Genomic DNA, 15,576 nt, shown 5'->3' with positions numbered 1-15,576 from the left:
GCAAGGATGAGAACTTAAAAGATATGAATTGTATATATGATAACCTCATCTCATCTAGACAGGTGGCTACTTTCTAAGATGATCCAGCTATTAAAATGATCATTTGGGGATACACTGTGACTATAACTGAAAGGACCACATCTAGATGACTCGGTCAACAGTCGAACTGATGAATGATAGAATGGTGGTCTCTGACTATGGAGCACAGACACACGTCACCTTGACTTAGGAATCTGTGACATACTTCAGCCCAAGGCTAGGCTAGGCTAACCTCTGCGTCTTTAAAGCCGGCTGGTATGAACGAATGGTATGAGGTTATGCATACAGGACACATTCATGTTTGACAACAGAACAGTTAACTTCCATGTATCCATAAGCCTGCTATACTATATAAACACCAACCCGCAGGTTGCTGAGACTGTCAACTCTGTGTCTGTACTTTAACGCCGGGTTAGCATGAGTAGCTAAGCTAAGCTACCGTCTCGAAGACTACAAGTTAGCTAAGCTAAGTTTAAGGCTGGACTAACAGCACCGACATGCACTTGGCTGGTACAGTTAGTATAGTGAAATTGTACACTTACCTGTCGCAATTATAACATACTAACGTTTATCATACGTCCAGTAAGCCATGTGGTGTCTAATTGTCTCCGTTACGTTAGCCCAAAGTCTCATAATAATTGGACTGACTGTCGTGACACAACCTATGCCTGCGTTCGTAAATTCTCTCTGAGAGCGCCGGGTTCAAAGTCATAAAGAGACCAAGTAATTTGATTGGACAAGAGGCATTCCATGAGTGCTGATCAAATTTCCAAAAGAGGTTTTAATCTCAATGTGACTTCCTGGTAAAATAAAGGTAAAAAAAAAAAATGTAAAAAAAAAAAAAGTAAAAAAAAAAAAAAAAAAAAAAAATCGCAGGCAAATCGCAGGCTTTGCGATTAGCTAATCGCATCATTTCAAATCGCGATTTCGATTTAAAATCGATTAATCGTGCAGCCCTAACGTGCACATTACATTAGTGAGACCAGTGGACACCAACCATGGAGGAAAGTCAAGTTAATGCACAGAGGGGGGAAAACCAAGGCTCAGATTCCAGGCTGAAGGCCTTCATTCATTCATTCATTCGGTCATTGTCTGCACAGAAATCAATGGGCTAAGACTCACACAGGCGAAAGGCAAAACAAGCCTTGGAAAAGAGGCTGAATTATAATAGAAATCATTAAGAGATCATTATCAAGATCATTAACAGTGTGATTTTTTTTCCATTATTCAGCAAAAACCTGGCTTTTTGGATTAACGGTTCCCACACCTGCAAGTTTTGGAGTGGGAGAGATCCCACAGCAGAGACAGAGTAGCGTTGAGCAGGAGTGGGACAGCAAGGGAAAGTACACACACAGTACACACACAGTACACACACAGTACACACCACAGTACACACCACAGTACACACCACAGTACACTGTAGCTAAGGTGATGGCTGCCAGCAATTCTGCTAATCTAAGACAGGGTGATTATGATAGTGAGACCAGCTAGTGTACAGTAGCCTTTGGCCTGCTATAATGAGGCTGATTCCTCCCTCCTGATATACAATATAGCCCAGTCAGACTTCACTCAAGGCCTTATCACTAGAAGATTCCATAAGTGCAGAAACACCATGCAAGCGGGGTGCCACTCCACTCCATGCAGTGTGGCTTGGTTGTTGGGACGTTAGTGGAGTTACTGTAGAAGTGTGGGCGGTGGTCCAGCGATCGTGTGTAGCAGGAGAGAGGCAGCCTGAGCTATGTTACTGCATTACAAGCATGTCATTCTGCCAGCGGCCCGGCAGATCAATCACGATACTGCCTGCCTGACTGACTGACTGACTGACTGACTGAGGAACACCATGGGGATGACGCCAGGGGTCCAACGCCACGTTCAGACTAACAGGAATTTTGAGGGGGTGGAGTAGTAGTGTGTTTGAGGGAGGTTGAGGGGGAGCGCTTAGCAGCATGAGATGGTCATGTATTCTACTGTAACTTTACCAAAAACATCAAATGTAACCAGTGCGCTAACTACTTGTCAGTAAACCCACCAGAGAGAAACATTTCACATAATATTAATCTGGGAAGTATGTTACATTTAAATACATACATTTTTCTAGGCTATATTGAATGATCATATAGAGGCAATAGTTGTTAGTAGTACTATAAAAATGCCAATAATTGACTGAAGCAAAATCTCAATCCCATGAGAAAGGAAAACAGACCGTAATTCCAATTTCATCCTCAAATCTCATCAACACAACTAATTTAAGTAACCCGGCAAATTTCCGTTAATGTGAAGGGCAGTCAACAGGGGATTGTCCTTTCTTAGGGGGGGGGGGGGGGCAGGGGGGACGGTACTATGGTATAACGCTCTGCGGGGCATAACTACTGAGGCCTGGGTGAGGGAGGGTTCGAGGGTTGGGCGAGGGGGGGAGGACCTTCACCTTGCGTTTCTGCTGAGGGGGGCTGGGGCTGGGGTTCGGGGCTGTGGGCGCTGGGCTTGGACTCGGGTTCTGGCGCGGGGGCGGACTCGGAGACGGAGGTGGGCTGGGGGCGAGCTCTGGGGCTCGCGCGTTATTGGCAGCAGCCCGTCGGACCTCCTCCTCGTGCTGCTGGATCTGCTGCTGAATGAGAATGAGCTCGCCGAGCAGACCCTGCGAGGGGACGTCACAGTCAGAGACAAGCAGGAGCAACACAGCCGTCAACACAACCTACAAGCAACCAGGGCTGGACCGGGGGCCAGGGTTGCCCCTGCTGTACAGGCCTAGTCAACACCCATGAGGACCACCTACGGCCTCACAGTCACCATGCTAAAAGGCTCCAGATCAACAGAATCAAGGTCGAAACTACAATCATCTTGCCACAGTCAGCAGTACCAAACAAAGTCAGTCTCAGCCACAGAGGGAGAATGTAAACTTTGTTAGTCCAGAGGTCTGAAGAGGCAGCTGATACCACAACCAGTGTCTCTCAGCTAGTGGCACTTGCTTTGCCCTCATCCGTAATGACCATCACTATGACTTACTGTCACACCTTCTAAAAGACAAGCAATATCTTCTAACTTACACAATAATCATGCTCTACCAGGCATAAAATATATAAAGACTGATTTTCGATCATAATAAAATTGGCATTGAGGTCTTGAAGAAATACAATAACAAAGTGATGTACTGTATTGTCTACAAGCTACTGTTACAGTCCCATAGTATTACATGTTCTACTAAAAGCTCAACATATATAACTGTTGAACACCTAACAGTATGAATTCTAGGATCATCATGTAGCGCCGGGTACTATGATTTGTGTACTTGGTCAGAATCAGAATCAGAGTGCTGATGATGATGAGCGAAGCAAGCGCAAGGAATGAGTGATCTATCAGGGATGGAGCAGAAAGCTTGCTGCAGGGATAGAGGAGCGTAGCCTCAGCCCAATGGTCCACAACTCTCTCTGTCTGATGAGGAACAAACTGACTTCAGGGCAGAATATGAGAAAACCCAAATAGTAATAATAATATAATATAATAATATGATAAACCCAAATCATGTATTGTGATATTGTGAGAGCTTATTGGTTTCTCTGATCTTTGCCTTCTGCTCGCCCCAATTCATGTCTACAATATGAGGAAACTTGTTATATTAAGAGGCAGCCCAAACAAATTGGGGTTAATTAAATGTTCAACGTGTGTTTCAATTGTCAATCAGATGTAGGTCTAATGGTCAATTTTCAATTGCCTGAGACAGTTTGAATTTACCCCAACCTCAATATGAAGTCAGTCTATGATGCCTATTTTTGGGATGTTGAGGACCAGTGCTTTAAGGCCAATGCACACGGCGTGCGATTTTGTCGCACCACCGAATTCGATTCCATTGTTTTGAATGAGACAATGCACACGGCGTGCGATGCGATATTGTCGCACAACAACATTCGATTCTCAATTCACATTCACTCATTCATTCATTGGTGTGAATTGAGAATCGAATGTTGTCGTGCGACAAAATCGCACGCTGTGTGCATTGGCCTTTAGACTGAAAACGGGGCAGGAGGGGATGTCTCTGTCGATAGTGATTAGTCTGGTGTGATAGTATAGAAGGTAGTAATATCACCATGTTTTCAACAGACTGTCTCATTTAAACCGTGTCAAAACAACAATGAAAGAGTAACTATTCCATTTAACAGGACAACACAAAATGGACATGAAATGAGAAGACAAGGGGAATGGGATAACGGTGGGTATAAAAGTGCTGGGTCAGTTCAAAAGCTAACATAGAGCATTATCTCCTGAATGCAGCAAGGGTCTTCTGGAAAAAACACAAAAAAAAACATTGAGAAGCATGAGAGCAGGAAAAGCAATGGCAAATATCAGCATATCTACTGTATACATCATCATTGTATCCCCATGACTGAAGTTATGCTGTTAGATGAATGATCATCACAGAGTTATACAATTGGCAACCTCTTCCCAACGCTGTACATTCTACGAAAAAAACACTTAGACAAAAAACAGCCAAAACGATGACTGACTGGTTCAGTGAAGGTAGATGAACTTCAGTCTGAGTATACAAGCATAACGTCCAGCTATTTTCATGGACAATAATACAAAATATAATAACCACTGATCCATATGCTGGCATCATGGGTGGGGGGTCAATTCCACATTCAGCGGAGTACAAATTAACTGCTATTCAATCAATGACAAAGGGTTTTTCCAAGACTGAATTTCAATCCATTTGACTTGCCAAACTGGCAGGCAGACGTTTAATGAGGCTGAGGCTGAGCTTTGGAACACAGAGCCGAGCTCAGGCAGTCAGGCGATGCAGACTTGCCTTCTTGAACTGCTTGTCACCACTGTTCTGTTCTGGTGTGACAGGCGCCTCTGTCGCTTTCAATGGAGGATCCCCAGGAGTTTCTACTGGAAGAGACACAAATTAAAACAATACGATATGATTATTTTACAACAATGATGATTAACACATCATCAATATACCTTGTTTATATCACACATACTGTCCATGACTGAGCATACTGGTTAAATCATCATTTATAAAAGGATTTTATAAATGATGTCAACACCCATCAGATGCAGCACCCATGTGATTGAAACTCAAAGGTTTGGAAAATTCTGGTCCCACAACAAAGCACCTTTTGGGAACACGTGATATATGTTTAACAGTAAGTCGTTGTTTTATATGACTCAGGGTGATTGATTTGATATCCATGTGCTTAATGGTAACCGGTTTAGTAACAGAATAGCAAAGCCTATAGTATACAGCAATGATACACTTGCCTTAGCCAACACAAGGTGTACTGAACCATACTGCAGGCTTTATGAGGTGTTATTGGTACGTTTACACAACCAGCAGTCGTATCCCTGATGTGCCGGTGCATATTTATATAGCCTATATATTGTCCTTGACTGTTATGGGTAGGTAATCATCAAGTGATCAAGTGATTGGAAGGCCTGACAATAGCAAGCATAACAACTAGACACTGTGTGTCTTTGTGGATCAAAAAGGAGATGTGGATGACTAGGCTAAACCAATCAAGTGTTTCCATTTATCATAAATACAATAGATGTCTTTTCCAAACATTTGAGAAGCATCAGAAGGAAAGCCCTCTAAACCAAAGATTAGGTATTAAAGGGAAGAGCCTATGGAAGCCAGAGGGAGGTCAAAGGAGGCAAAAACACACAAGCAGGATAGACAAAAAGCCAGACTATCAAACCAAAAACAGAAGATGAGGAGCTAATGAATTACAGGGTAGATGATCACACACTGTATCTGTTGTTAAGAGTATTATAGACCAGCAGGATAGACAGTGGAACATTCCACTCCTCACACAAAGACTTATGTTTGTCCTCACAGCCAAATGTAAAATAGCCTATTTCCGTCAAATGAGTTCAATTGGGATGCGGGATGAGACAAATCAGGTATTTTTGGGGGTTGGTTTACTGCAACCTTTTGATTCCAATTTGTCAAATAAATAAATGTAGCCTTTGTCAACCATCTGGTTGAAAATAAGTATCCTCTGATTCAATTAAAGCATTTGTGTCACTCTGATATTATCACAAGCCATAAGACAAGTCATCGGGGGAAATAATTTGCCATTGGTTTCACCAACAACATCAGACAGCATTGGTCAGAGAGAATCGTGTTGCAGGACTGGAGGTGTCTCAGGTGGATTTAGAGGTGCCCAAACTGCACATACAGAAAAGAATACGTCACATCGTCCTTGGCTCCAAACCATGGCAACATCTTAACTGGTCTGAACCAATGTTGGGGAACATTTCAAACAGCACTAGGGGGTGCGGGGGGGGGACTGAGTGTGGGGTTTTACACACCTAACAACAGACGCAGCCCAGAAGCTCCTTCACTACCCACACTCACACCTGTGAAGAATGCGGAGGGGGAGGGGGGAGGGGGGAGGGGGGGGGGGGGGGGGGGGAGAACACAAATAAAAAATCAAAAGACTGAAGCAGAGGGGTCAGAGGGTCACTGTTGGATACATGTCTAAGCCCTGCTGATATGTACGTATTGCCGTTGCTGTGCCTGCAAGTCCAGAGTAGGGCTATGACTTACTACTGGCTTATGCATGTGAATCTAGCTATTCTCATATGAATATAGTATAAACCTGTTCATTTACAGACTAGGCCTGGGCTACATGTATATAAAGGACATGTCCTAAACCCCTCTGGACTTCCAGCAAGCAGTGTGGTGAGGACAGCATCAAGGGGCAGTCAGCTCATTCAAGGTCACCATAGAGTTTCAACACAGGGCAGCCCAATCGTGATGGTAGATACCCTTTACAAGGATGTCAATTATGCAGAAGCCCATGTAGGAGGCATGGTGAGAAGGTGATATTTATTGGCAGTGCAGAAAGTGTCAACTCAATCATGCAGAGTGCCAATGTTTATTCTACTGATCATATATTGCAGCTTTGGAAAGGACAATGAAGGGATGTGGAATGGCACGATAAAATGGAAACCTTTGTTCGCTGAGAGAAAGAGTAGATTGGACAGCTATGTAATCTAGGTAACCCCCACTGCAGACTATCAATGAATTATGCCTAGTTACTGACGATTGTAGAGCTCAGTTAATCATCATCTTTTGACTCAAAAATAAAACTTCTTGAGACTTAAGCCCATACTTGCTTCACTGTTTCACATACAAGTATCATACATCCATCAATATGATATATTTCTTTCTTAGTGACAGGAATGTGCACTCACCAGTGGAGAGAATACTCTTGAGGAAGGTGAAGTTCTCTCCTATCTTGTCCATGTCCGGTAGGAGCTTGAGTATCTCCTCTATCTCTGGTAGAGCTTTGGTGATTTTGTCTGTAATCAGTGGGTAGAAATGCAAGGTAGGGATGGTTGTGTTATTGGTGAGTTAATGCAGTGTCCATTTACATGTGAGTCAAATGAACAACTTTAGCCCTATTCGCACAGGACTAGTATTAAGTCATTTGTAATAATTCTGTGCGAGTTCAGCCATGTCCGTAAAGATTCCACCTCAAATGACCTACCCTATTTCGCTGATTCTGGACATCCTGGGATAATAGTAGACCGGCGCAAATCGGCATGTTGATGAGTTTGTTTTCTCCGCCCCTTTTTTTTCTCTGTGTTCAAGAACTAACCAATGAGATCTAACCAATGAGAACTAACCAATGAGAACTAACCAATGAGAACTAACCAATGAGAACTAACCAATGCCTGTTGCGCTTGTTGGTCATGAAGCGGATGTTACACAGAGCCATGACATCATATCCGGGGGAATGTCCGTAAATTCCAGTAAAATACAGACTTTGCTTATCCTGCAATTAATTAATTTCTAAATTACAGACGTCACCACATAATATGAATCCTGTGCGAATAGTGCTATAGAATATATTTGGAACATATCTTAAAATTAGGCTATATAGATATATATATATATATATATTGTCTCAGCCCAAATGATTGTACAATTCAGATCTGACGCCTGAATGATTACCTACCCACCCACTGCAATGAGTGACAATGAATAATGAACGCACCAACAGGACAAGACAGAAGAATGCTGAATCTAATATCTACATCTATCTATCTTTAATGTGTGTTTTTTATGCTGTGTTCTTATGCTGTCTTTATGCTGTTTTATGCTGTGTGATGTTTTGTTTTATTCTCATTTTATGTTTCCATCGAGGACCACTTTGGAAATAAGTGTTTTAAATAATGCTTTGAAGTGCTATCCTCTGGACATTACCTAGTGTCATGATGTGTAAATGATTCTATGTAAATTCCTAATAAAAATCTAATCAAAAATCAAAATAGCTTTTAAACAGAATTGAAATATGAAGTCATGATTTCTGGGGCCATACCTACCTAGGTCAATTTGTTCACTCAGCTCCCATACAAAATCAGGTATGACCCAATTGTATTCACTAAAATCAGGCAGCAACTCCTTCCACTCGTCATATGTCTGAAAGAACAGAGCATCAATTATATGGACATACAAATGTATGAATTTGATAATAATTGGACAAAGGACACAAGAACAACAATGTCCCATTCTGCATGAACACAGGGGCTATGGTGTTAACAACATGGCCAAACCCTGAATGACACCAGCTCACGAAGGAAGGCTCATATGGTATGTGAACAGCTGAACACACGGCTGTGGCGCAGGAGGTAGAGCTGCCGTCTAATGATCGCAAGGTTGGCAGATCGGCGGTTCGAGCCCCGGCTGGCCACATGTCGAAGTGTCCTTGGGCAAGACACTGAACCCAAAATTGCTCCCAGTGAGCGGGCCGGCGCCTTGCATGGTAGCTTGCCGCCATTGGTGTGTGAATGTGTGTGTGGATGGGTGAATGAGAGCCGTTGTAAAGCACTTTGGATAAAGGCGCTATATAAGTGCAGTCCATTTACACCTGATTTGCATAAAAACACTCTTACAGGGCAGTAGTCTAATGTAGCGCTACTGGATCACCGCAATACACTTCTGCCCACAGGGAGTACACTTCTGCCCACAAGTGGTTACAAGTTGGTTGACTCACACATCAGAAAAGCAGCACTTGCACTTCTGAACGTCATCATCACCCATTCATATGACCAGTCTGAGCCATGGTAACCCACTACATTGTTTGTTACTCTCACTACTCTTACCAGGTCAACCCAATTAGAGAGCCAACTGCCTTCCAGAGCTGACACCTGAGACGAGTGCAAGTGCAACAGCTTCTCTCTAAAACAAACATCACCTGTGAGGGCAGGAAACTCTCCATATCATTGACGAATAAGTGGGACATGCAACTATGCCTGTCCCTCTGGCCACGTTCTTCCACCCAAAATGTACCTTTTTAGCAGTGTATCCTCCCCCCGCTGCTGTACCCAGCAGAATGTATCGGAGCTTCAGCAGCCTCGAAACCAGACTGAGACCCCAGAAGTTGCGTTGCTGCCGATAGTTGTGACCACCCCCCGGAGGAGGCTTGGGGGGCCGCATTGGCAGCCGGGACATGGAAGTGAAGTGGCGGGCCGCGGTGCGATGTGGGGCGCGCTGGGGGTTGGCGTGGGCAGAGTACCGGTGGTGTATGGCACGAGACAGGGGGTGCAGTTTCTGCAAGGGCACTCTGAACCTCACCCCCATGTTGGTGGAGACCAGGTTCCTGCAGGCCACGCTGAAAGGACCAAATACAAAGATAAGGGATAAGGGATATAGGACAAGATGGAAAAAAACATAAACACAAGTCTGACAGTATCACATCTACAAGCACAATCTGTAACTACACTCTGGGGATATCAGTGTTGAGATGAACTGCAATCTTTAGACTACGACAACAAATCGTGAGCTTAGAATGATAAGGTTCTATCTCCGTTTCGGGTAGTTCAGAGATATTGAGCGTCAAAGTTTTGACATTCCATTATGTTTTGTGAGATGGAACCTTTGTATTTTATGAATTACTAACTTTAAAATGTCAACATTTTAAAAAAAATAACACCACACAGGCATTAATAAACACCTAATGGATCAGATTATGTAAAAAAAACTCAATTTTGACAAAAATGGAGATAGAACCTTATAATTCTAACGTCACGAAATGTTGATACGGTTGACAGCCTTTGACATCCACCACCTGGTTGGATCACTACTACAACTCCTACTCACACATCAGCTTCTGTCAGCTAGCCAGTGTAGACCAGTAGCTAACAGATTTGAGTCTTTTAGGATTAATGTCATTGTATGTTGATGTTAGAAAACCATGTATATTACGACCATGTATATCTTAAATATATATAGACCTTATAGTTGCTGGTTTAGATAGATTGCGGCAGCTAGCTAGCAGCAACCACCCTGCCTCATGCCTGATTCTCCAGCAGGCTAACCCAGCCAGCTAGCGCTGTCACACATAAGATGGCAATAACAAGCGTGACAATGTCAACTTTAGCCCAACTTACCAGGCAACTGAGCTTCCGACTCGCAACATAGTGCTATTACCAACTAGGGGTAAACGCAAAACTGTTATAAATTCACCAGCCACTATTTAAATCATATTTCCAGATGTTACACATTGGTTAGCTGGCTAGCTAACAAGGGCACAGCAAAGAAATCGGAATGACAGCTTCGCTTCCTGGAAACAAGTGCAACCTCCAAACCGGCACTGACAAAAACAAGTCTTTGGCCCATCTAGTTCCCGTCCAGTGGTTCATCAACAAACACACATTCATTAAAAAAAAAAAGTCCATATTTTGCAAAACGATGTAAGCACATAAATAACATTGGGAAGGACATGCCTACAGCTAAAGTGCATCTTTGTGCAGACAACACAGTAGTTTATTCAGTTGCCTCTTCCCCGAGCGAGGCTGGAGATGTGCTCCAGACTGCCTTTAAACAGCTGCAGGCTTCACTATACAGTTTAAAGTTGGTTCTCAACACAAAGAAAACCAAATATAGGATCTTTTCCAGAGCTCGCTCACAGATTTGAGATTCTGTTCAAATTCACTCCTTAGAAGGAGACTCAATTGATCCTATAAGTACCTGGGTATTTGGGTGGGTGACAGCCTCTTTTAAAGTGTGTGTAAGGCGATCAACTTCTCCAGTATCGATTTAATTGAGTCGTCACTTTACAAGCGAGTTCGTTTAATCTCAACGAGACGTCCTTGATATCACTTCTTAAGATGATATGATCCAATCAAATATTAGGCACCACTACTGAACTGTTCATTAAGATAATATTTATTCAAGCACATCAGCAAGCAATAATAGTTCATTTCCATGGAAAAGTGGTCTCATCTAGTTTCACCTCTGCAGGCCCGTCTCAGCTAGCCGTCAACAAGTTAACTGCAAGAGCTCCACCAGACCAGAGTCCCCTTTTTCCTTGGTACATAGTGTTTATACATTTGATTTAACATTGGGGCTGGGTGGTGCCCCCCCCCCCCCTATCTAGTAGTTTTCCACTTGTCCGTACAAAATCCGTTGCAGCTGCTCGTTAGCATGGCCTTCAATTCCTCTCTTGTGTGGGTGCTGAGAGTCTATGTATGTTATCAGCTTGAGTGTCCTGCTAGCATCTCGTTCCCATGGTGATATCATACTTTGTGAGCAGAGCAGTGAGTTGAGTTCTTATCAGTAGCTTGTGAAAACATTTGAAGTTGCACAGTAATATGAGTTAGGATTCGATTTACAAGTTAAAGTATAGTATAGAAGAATAGACTTATCATTAATCATTAGTTATGAAAGTATAAAATCAGTACAGAAAAATAGAATATCATAACAGCAGGTATACAATGGTTGTTAGCACATAGGTAAAAAAGTAATTTACAGGCAGGTTGAATCATAAAACGTTCTTTTAGTCAGGAGCTTGTCTTCTTCTTGTCGCTCAAAAACAGAACCTCTCTTTTGGCTTTGCGTGACCTTCCTATTGTTCTCAACTGACCGCATTCACATATTATTTAAATGAGCACATAGTACATGATTTATCACTTCTAGTGATTTTAATACAAATTCCCAACAAATCCCCCCTTTGGTCATTAAAACAAAATTATGACCATTACAGAGAATTTGTAGCCAGAAAGGTGAGATGGGTCGTAGACCGCAAATGCCTTTATTTACACCATTCCTTCACAAACCTCCTTAATTACAACATATCTTCAACTCCTGTATCATGATCCATCTCCTCACCCTCCAACAGTGACTGCTGCTGCTCAGCAATAAGCATTTGTAAGTGCATCTGTGTTCCAGCATCAACCTTGGTTAGGGCCGTAGTAATCAGTCGCTGTGCCAGGCCTCTAATGCAAGGGACAATGCAGCAGCCAAACAGGATCAGCACTGTGGCAGAGATGAGGAGGGCAGAGAGCATAGACATAGCCAGATTTTTCCATTTACCAAAAACAGATTCGAACCACTCTCCAATAACATTGTTAACTCAAGCGTTTGCATACACCTCTTGTAAACATCCTCATCACCATCTACCAAATTTCTCATTATCAGCGCCCAAGTGTCTCGCACCGACCCATGAGTGGGACCATGTGCCTCAGCACCAATAACATTCATTAGACCTGCACGGGCCACTATTCTTCCGTCATGCGCTCTCCACAACCAGCTTTGCGTCACCCCCCTTGTTACCCACACTGAACTTTCTTGGGGGGAGGCGGCCCCCTGTATGTCATCTATAGTCTGTACAGAGCATTTAGGTTTGTCTAGCTGGATTGAGACCAGCTGATGTTCTCTGGGGACATATCAATGGACTGCGCTTACATACCGCCTTTATCCAAAAGCGCTTCAATGGCTTCTCATTCACCAACACACACATTCACACACCAATGGTGGCAAGCTGCCATACAAGGCGCCGGCCCTGGGAGCAATTCGGGGTTCAGTGTCTTGCCCAAGGACACTCTGACATGTGGCCTGCCGGGGCTCGAACCGCCGATCTGCCAACCTTGCGATCATTAGATGGCGGCTCTACTACCTCCTGCATCACAGCCACCCCCTCCTGATTTAGCGGCTGCATCTGCAGCATAATTTCCTTTTTCTTCGTCTGTGTCGGCTTTCGAGCGTCCCTTCAGCGGTGCCTCTAATCTAAAAGCAGATATCTATGGGGTGAGCCCCCACCTTTCCAAACATGTCTGCTACAGGTTTACTGAAATTGCCTGGCAGTCACGCATTCTAAGGAAGCAAAACAAATTGCAAGGCATTTAGACAAGAAACTGTAAAGTGATGATTAGGCCCAATGGATCTCCTGAAACCTCCAAAGGGATTATGGTGAGAGAACAAATAATGACTGTGAAATACCTGAACAGACAATTGACTCAAATCTGAGTGGAAATACTTGAACAGACAATGACTGTCAAAATGGGAATGGACAAGGATTATTAATTCCCACTAAACGATATAAATGATGATGAGTTTGGAGAAATGGGATCACTGGACTGTGTGAATTATAATCCAGCTGCACCTAAAAACTATGAAGAGTTGAACTTTGAAAACCTTTGATTTTACAGAGGACAAAATGTACGACATTGAGAACAACATCGACCACTTCTATAACAATAATAACAGCGAACCACTTCTACAGCAATAATAACCGTCTGCAACTGCGACACACTACACAGAGGAACAATTCAAAAGAAAACATTATGGATTGTGTCACTGTAGAAATAAAATATGGAGAAATCTAAGACCATAATAATACGCTGTGTATATAGAACTCCAGGATCCTGTCTTGACACATTCAAAGATATGATGGTTGATATGTATGATAAACTAAATGACAGAAAGACGGTCTTTGTATGAGGGGACTTAAATATAGATTTGTTGAACCCAAATGAACACAAAAAAAAAAAATGTTACAGACATCATGGACACAATGTACAGTACATGTGTATTTCCTACAATCTTAAAACCGACTAGAATAACAATTAACAGTGCTCCTTTAATAGATAACATTTTTACCAATGAAATTGGGAGTAAAATAGTAAGTAGAATGCTATTACCGTAAATAAACAGAGCTGCCTATCAAGACCCAACTAACAAATTATTCATAAACCCCTATGATCTCAAATTTAAAGAATTGGTGGACTTCAAAATGGCACAAGTAATTCTACAAAGTAAAAAAAATATATATAAGATGCTTCCAGACTTTATCCAGAGGCTGTTCCAAGTTAGACAGACTAATTACGAACTCAGAGGAATATGTATATTTATGAAAACAAAGATTAGAACAAATGCAAAACATAGATGTATAACATTTAAAGGAGCCTACCCATGGAACACCGCCGAAAAGGAAATGAAAATGTGCAGCACACCAAAAGGACTAAAAAAATCACAAAAAATAAGATGATTAACAAGTATAAAAACAGAGGCATAAACACAGCCCTTGTTTGGTATCCTTGAACCCCCCCCGCCAACATGCGCAAGTAAAGTCCTGTTCACAAATGTTTCCCTGTCTTGACCATGCACTCATGAACATATTGCAGAAGTGCGTAGTATTAAGGCGTCCCACGTCGCCCCCCTTTCCCGTCCTGTTAAGGCAGTCGTAGGCTTTTTCTAAGTGTAAAGGGTGATGTCCCTCATATATCATGGGGCCTTTAGTTCTATTCATACCGGGGCAGCATGTTCTCCCCCTCGTCCCATCTCTACTGGAGAATTTGAACAATTATCAGGCTTGTAGGGGGAGGAACAGTGTACCGTACTCTCTCTAGGTTGTTTCAAGCAGACTAAACATGTTACCTTATAAATGGTGGATATTGTGTAGTTAACCCAGTTAATTTAATAATTAATTAATAAATTGTATAAATAATTGTGGCTATAACCCAGTTGTACCAAACATTTTAATTTGATTTGATTTGCTTCTCCATTTATCTCGAACATTTCAACCACAAAAACACACAAATCTTCAACAACAAAAATAACAAAAACAAACCCCCAAAAATAAATACAAATACAAATAAATTAAGATATAAATTGAAATAAAATATATCTTCCTCGACATGGAAGCAACAGTCGGCAATTGCCCTGTTCGATAAAAGACAGAAATAAACAAAACCCATGGTCCTGCCCCTTCCCCACAATATCATACCATTACGCAATAGATTATCTATCAATATCTATAATAATATGGCTATCCACTATAGCTAACCAGGAACCAAATATCCACAAAAATACCAGTTCACGTCATTCTCAAACTCCTCCAACCTATATCCCTCCAAACCACTCAATAGTATTACTTGTTTTCATTGTTACATCAAGGCCATTCAAAATGGACACCCCACAAACTGAGATGCACCTGTCCCTGAGCGCTGCACGGACAACAGGCTGTTCTTCATTCAATTTCCCTCCTAGACTACAACCCCCATCTCTGCTCATGAACAAAACATTTTTTGTAAGTTGCCAGGGACCTTATTTTGTGTTACTTTAAACATGAATCGTGCAGCTCTGAATTTACACTTCTCCAAACTTCAGTTTGACTTTCTATTTTATTTTATAATTGGCATGAAGTACAATTCGTATAGCTCTTTTTTGCAATGTGCATATCTTTTCTAGGTTGGTTTTATATGTATTTCCCCAAACTTCAACACAATATGACAGATAGGGTA

At 42.3% G+C, this 15,576-nt stretch overlaps 1 protein-coding gene across 1 annotated transcript in view; it reads right to left on the bottom strand.

The window, feature by feature from the left end:
* The window catches only part of opa1 (OPA1 mitochondrial dynamin like GTPase), a 42,439-nt gene extending 31,886 nt beyond the window's left edge, over positions 1 to 10,553 (bottom strand). Inside the window, exons 1-7 of the mRNA XM_080537757.1 lie at positions 10,444 to 10,553; positions 9,344 to 9,665; positions 8,377 to 8,473; positions 7,243 to 7,350; positions 6,355 to 6,402; positions 4,841 to 4,926; positions 2,465 to 2,674 (exon numbers count right to left, since the gene is read on the bottom strand). Coding sequence (XP_080393883.1) covers positions 2,465 to 2,674; positions 4,841 to 4,926; positions 6,355 to 6,402; positions 7,243 to 7,350; positions 8,377 to 8,473; positions 9,344 to 9,665; positions 10,444 to 10,472 — 900 coding nt within the window. The 5' untranslated portion in view covers positions 10,473 to 10,553. The remainder of the gene's footprint in view (positions 1 to 2,464; positions 2,675 to 4,840; positions 4,927 to 6,354; positions 6,403 to 7,242; positions 7,351 to 8,376; positions 8,474 to 9,343; positions 9,666 to 10,443) is intronic.
* Positions 10,554 to 15,576: the final 5,023 nt, after the last annotated feature.

This window comes from Nansenia antarctica, assembly GCF_963989245.1.
Source record: "Nansenia antarctica genome assembly, chromosome: 1".
NCBI classification, from domain to species: Eukaryota; Metazoa; Chordata; class Actinopteri; order Argentiniformes; family Microstomatidae; genus Nansenia; species Nansenia antarctica.
The sequence above is the reverse complement of the archived record's forward strand: the minus strand, read 5'-3'. Positions and strand labels throughout refer to the sequence as shown.